The following is a 6,000-nucleotide window of genomic DNA, read 5'->3' as shown; positions in this document are numbered from 1 at the left end:
AACTGTCAACCACTGCCTAAAAGCTTCTTAGTGCAAAATTCTTTGTTTTCTGTCACTTTCCTCATACTCTGAAATTCATCTTTTACATGTGGATGAAAGGGTAGTTCCCCACTTAATCATACCCTTTCCTTTCTTTTATTTTGTATGTCCACTCCACTTCTTTCCTGATAGTGGACAGAGACCGGGTCCAGGAAGCTCAGCAGCCCATTCTTTTACAAGCATCTTTTCTTCTTCAGGATTCAAATAGCGTGCAAAATAGACAATCCTCAAAGTCACTGATGGAACAAGACATGGAGAAGATCATCAAAACCTTCCACCAGAACTCTGGGAAGGAAGGAGACCCTTATACTCTATCCAACAGGATTCCAAACAGCTGGTGAATAGGACATGCTAAACTTCCTTGAGGTAAGGCTTAACTAGTGAGGGAGGAAGATGCCTAAAAACTTCTCTCTAGATTCCTGCAGCAGCTTGCCACTTTTGTGGCCTCTCCTCAGGCCAGTTGGCAAGCCTGGTGGCTTCTTCAGGATTGAGCTACAACTGCCCATTTATGCCTGGTGTCTGCCTGCCTAAAGGACTAGTCTGCAGCTGCTGGGTCATATTTGGTGCTTGGTAAGGGAATGAACTGCTGAGAAAGCAGATCGAGCTCACCCCCAAAGAACTATTGCTGAACAGGTACACTTCCCCTATATCCTAATAACTTCTCTTCTACTACCTCTGCTGGGTGGTGGGCTAGAAGAGAGATTGAATACTTATTACAAGTAGGTTGCAAAAAATTTATGCCTATAAGCATCTACTCCACCATGAGCACTCAGTCCATCATTTTAAATTTCAAATTGATTCCCTAGATTTTCCATATCACTCAGTGTTCTCTAGTTCTCTTCTGTGCCCATGGCCAGCACTAACAGATGTCTCTCTTCTAACTACAGAAAGGAAGAAAGGATGAGAAAGCCATGAGTTACATGGTGGATGACCTCAACACAAATAAAGATAAACACTTAAGCTTTGAAGAAATTTGGGCCCTCATATAATGGCTAGGGTACTGATTAATACACATAAGGAGAGTCACACGAATGCTTCCTCATGTGCCTGGCTGGGGTCCCAGCCATGGGCAAGACTCAGAAATGATAGCCATGGGCACTGCCAAAGCAGCTAATCAGAAGACCAAACCACTTTGCACTTGTCCAACCAGAACTACAAAAAATGTTGTGTCACATAGGCATATTTGTTGAGCTGTGGGATGGGGGGAGCAATAGCCTTTTTCAGGCCAATGCCTTTCATGATGCTTCCGTATTCTAGACTTCTCCTTCTCAGTAGGATGAGCACTAGACAGGCCTGCTCTTGCTCACAGCTCAAGCTCCCTATTAAATCATAATGAAATGACAACCAGCCAACATGTCTGTCTGTCTCTGGAGATTCAACTGTGACTCTGTCCCATCTTGGATATGTGCCTACTGTTTGAGTGGAAGTTCCTGTATTTAGCCTGTAAATGTGGCCCTTGGCACTGCAGAAACAAAGGCAGCTGACTTCCCCTCAATATGGCAGCCATTTTCAACCTTGTCCCAGTCCTTTCTTCACTGATCTCCTCCAACAATTCTCCTACTACACTAATCCTCTAAAGGTTTTTCTGAACTAGGTTCAGGCAGTGCTGTATGGTGAGGAATCCTTGACCTCTAGCAGTGTGAACAATGGAGTGTGAGTGACTACTAATCCATGTTTTAGTCCATACTGCCTTTCCATGTGACACAATAGTTACTCTAGAATATGGTATTTTTATCTGAGAAATGAGGTAGATATGTTTCTCTTCCCAAGAACTCTGCAAAGCTGGTAATAGGACTAATTGGCAATATCTGTGAAGATCTTTATGAAGTGTAAATCCAAGTGGCTCTCTTAGGAGGCTGGAGTTGTTGCAAAGCCTTCTGTGCTTCCCTTAGGGAGCTCCTAGAATAAAGGACCCTTGAGTCAATGGCTCAGAATTGTCCCAACTAATCACCTCTGAAGAATTGTGGATTTGGGTTCTCTTAAAGAGAATAGGTTGGAGAATTCTCTCCACTATTTTCATTTGAACCTCATGGAGTATCTCCCCCCTGAGAAGATAGAATAACTAAACAACAAGCACATTCATGCCCACAAACCCCTGAGGACCCTCAGCTGTCCCAATCAACAGATGAGGGCTTAGTTGGCTTGATCCACCTTGCCTGGCATTTCCATCCTTCAGCCCTAGTCTTCAGAAGCTGGTCCTCCCTCAACAGCTACCACCTCCTCCAGACTTTGTTCTCTCTGATTTTAGGGGCTAGCCCTTCCCTGGGAATACAGCAATGTGGCTGTAGTTTCCCAAAAAGGAAGTAACAAGCATTGATCAGAAACAAAAGAGATGTGATACAAGGTTTAAAGATACAATATACAAGGTTTAAAGCTGACTCTGACTAAAGCAACAAATGGAACTCAGATAAAACTAGGACAGGGCTGAGAATACCTGGAAATCTACCCTGTGAAAAAACCCAGGTTTCTCATCCCTGGGAAAGAACCAGATAGCTACAGACTCCTACAGCTCCTTCTTAAAAGCAGCCTTCAATAATCCTTACCATCCTTTGACTAGAGAGGTCTATGGATTGTGTCCCTAACCCCAAGGAAAGTCAAGCCTGTGGGGATGGGTCTACTCCACTTGTCTGAAGTCTGTAGTGTCAGCTCACTCTCAACTACCATCCCCTTTTCCTTTCTACAAGGGCTGGATTCTGGGAAAGAAATAAAAGATTATAATCCCAGAAAATGGTTCACTATGTGTCCTCATTAGGACTTCAGATCCTGTAGCCATCACATATGTTCACCATCCATGCCTCCCCAAATATAATACTGCTTCCTTAAAACTCTTCAGCCCTATTCCCCACCTCTGCACTTTGTCAGAGAGGTTCACACATACAGCTTTCCAACACTGAATTTCAGACCATTAAGGTGTACGCTCAGATCTAGCATGCTTAAAGATTCTGTCTACTTGTTGGGTCACTGACAGCTACTCTGGATTACTTAGTGATGCGCTCTAGCACACTCCAAGGCTAGTCTCACCATGACCTCGATCCTCACATCCTGATGTGTTCATCAAGAAGCACATTTAGTGAGCTCCAGCCTCAACAGATGTAGGGAAATCCAGATTAAGGTTTTTTGGATACATATGTATCAAGGAAGCCAGGAATTGTTGCTGACAATGGTAGATGTTACTTTTTTGCCTTTTTTAAACATGTGGCAATGTTCTTACATGTGAAATTTTAATGTCACTTTACTCTTGTTTTTATTTTTTGGATTTCCTTCATTTATTTCCATTTTAATCAAATATTATCCCATTTTATCTTCATTTTGTGCTAGATATGGCAGAATCCTGTAACATCAGCTGCATGAAAGACTGAGGGAAGAGGATCATGAGTTCAAGATCAGCCTAGACAACTTAGTAAGACCCTGTCATAAAATAACATTATCCTAGAAAGACTCCCGGTGGTGGGACCAGGACACTGATGGAGTCACAAAACCCTGGACCTACATCTGTCCTGGTTCAAGGTATGCTGTGACAATGTTGGCTCAGAGCTTGTCCAAGTAGCCAACCAATGACTGGTGTAACATGAGGCCCAAGCCACAAAAGCCCTTGCTGGACACTGTCTGGTTGTCCAAGAACCAGAAGCTGGATGGCTCAGAGATCTAGCTTAGAACAAAACACAACTGACAAAAATAAAGTCAATGAAATGACTCCTAATGATATTCTGCTATGCTTATGGTGCCCAGCCCAATCACCATCAGAGAAGTCTCTTCATGCAGCTGATAAATGAAACAGAGAGTCTTAACCAAACATTACACGAAGTTTGGAAGCCATTCGGAAGTCAGGGAGGAAGGATCATAGGGGCCAGAGTGATTGAGAACACCAGGAGGAAAACAGCCCAATGACACCAACTATGTAGAGTTCATAGGAGATCACAGAGACTGAAGCAACAATCACAAGCCTGCATGGGTCTGCACTAGGTCCTCTGTATATGTTATGGTTGTCTAGCTTGGTATTTTTGTGGGACTCCTACAGTGGAAGTGGGGGTATCTCTGACTCTTCTGCCCAGTCTTGTAATCCTTTTCTTCCTACTGGGTTTCTTTTGTCTGGTCTTGATATGAGGGTTTGTGCCTACTCTTATTGCATCTTGTTATGAAGCTGATATCACTGGGAAGCCTGCTCATTTCTGAAGGGAAACAGAGAAGCAGTATGTCTAAGAGAGAAAAATTGGGGTGGGGGGAGGGTTGCTAATAAGAGTGGAAAAAAGGAAGACTGTGGTCAGGGTATATTACATGAGAGAAAAAATAAGTAAAAATAAATAACATTACAAAAAATTAAATTAAATTGACATAGAATGTAGTCCATTTAGATTCTTTCCCAGGTATCAGAAAGTAAGGAATCACAGGTAACTGAGTAAAGCTTGGAGCAGGAGAAGAGGCTTTTCTCGGAGAGAAGCACACAAACTGGTTGTCCAGTGTTAAAATATCAGCCCTGAAAACATACATACAGGTAGCAGTATATGGACTAAATACGTTATATTTAGGTATATATGTGTGTACATGTATGTATACATATAGATATATATTTATCCAATAGAGATTAGATTTTTTTGAAAAAATAGGAAGCCACAAAAGAGCAGGGAAAGTTATATAATAGAGTTTAGAGGGAGAAAATGAACGGAAGAAATATTACAATTAAACTATAATCCCTAAATAATAAATTAAAATAAACAATAATAATGGACAATTATCTTATTTTTGGTGGTCACTTCTGAACCACAGATTCCCTTATTTATTTTATCTTCTCAATTCTATTATGTCCTTCGTGTTTATACACTGCATTGAGTGTTCTTTCTTTTTGTGGACTATATTCTTCATGTGTTTAGCTCTGACTGAGACATCAAGTGATACAATTAGACTTCACCAATGAACTTCTCTGTCTCTGTCTCTGCCTTTCTCTGTGTCTCTGTCTCTCTCTACCTCATACACCACATGATTTATGTCTTTACATTGGGGAAGAGATGAATTTTCAGTTTTCATACAGCTTTCCACCTTCTCCATGCTTCTTTCCCATAAAATGTGCACCACTAAAGGGAACAATGCTGATTGGAACATCACTGTCAAGAATAAGGCCATCAAGGGTCCAGTGAGTGAGATTCTGAAAGAAGCATTGCATAAATATTGTACATAGATGTGCCAGGTATCTGTTGGAAGGAGGACAAATCATGGCACTGCCTGTGGTTACAGGAATCTATAGTAATTGCTGTTCACAAGTAGTGGCAGAGTGTCTCTGGTAATGATGTTGTCTGGGAATATGGCACTAGCCTCTGTTACTGGCAGGCTGTTCACTCAGAAACAGTTATAGATACATTATTTGACAAGGAAAAGCATGCTTTGGCTGTGTTGATTTCTGCCACATGACCAGTATTTATATGAATTTCTTTAAATTAAACCCATGGATCTGAGGAAAGTAAAATCAATTTACTCACATGATCATAAGGATTTTGCCCACCACAAACTGATTTTCATTCATAGTCACATAAACACAAGTTATCTACACTTGCTCTTTCCAGGCCTTGATCATCTTACTATTAACTACTACTTGTGTCAGATACCTAACTACCCCATCAAACAAGATATAAATAGACTACTTGAAGCTCTGCTCTTTGGAAAGGAAGAAACAAGAACATTACTCAGGGGATAGTGCATAAAAATAACACCCAGAAGCACACAGGGTGACTAAAGAACAGAGAGAAGCTCACTGATCTGGTAAATAAATGATGGAAGTAAGTGGGAACCAGCAGAAGATACTGCTTTGGGATAATTTACTGCATTGTGCTATAAAAGAGAATGTCTTACCAAAGATGTAAAGCAGAGGCTTACTTAAGGATTTAAGTGTTATCTACAGTGTCTGACTCACATGTGACCTTAGCTGAGTTGGTATCTTAATCAGAGTTTACTGCTGTCAACAGACAACCA

At 41.2% G+C, this 6,000-nt stretch overlaps 1 protein-coding gene across 1 annotated transcript; it reads left to right on the top strand.

The window, feature by feature from the left end:
- Nucleotides 1–278: 278 nt before the first annotated feature.
- On the top strand, nt 279–1,028 carry LOC143442172 (protein S100-A9-like). Its single transcript, XM_076933457.1, has 3 exons — nt 279–376; nt 573–609; nt 927–1,028. The coding sequence occupies exons 1-3, from the start codon at nt 279–281 to the stop codon at nt 1,026–1,028; spliced, it is 237 nt and encodes a 78-aa protein (XP_076789572.1).
- Nucleotides 1,029–6,000: the final 4,972 nt, after the last annotated feature.

The sequence above is a fragment of the Arvicanthis niloticus genome, chromosome 4 (genome assembly GCF_011762505.2).
Source record: "Arvicanthis niloticus isolate mArvNil1 chromosome 4, mArvNil1.pat.X, whole genome shotgun sequence".
In the NCBI taxonomy this organism is placed as follows: Eukaryota; Metazoa; Chordata; class Mammalia; order Rodentia; family Muridae; genus Arvicanthis; species Arvicanthis niloticus.
Note: the sequence above shows the minus strand (reverse complement) of the source record. Positions and strands in the feature narration are given on the sequence as shown.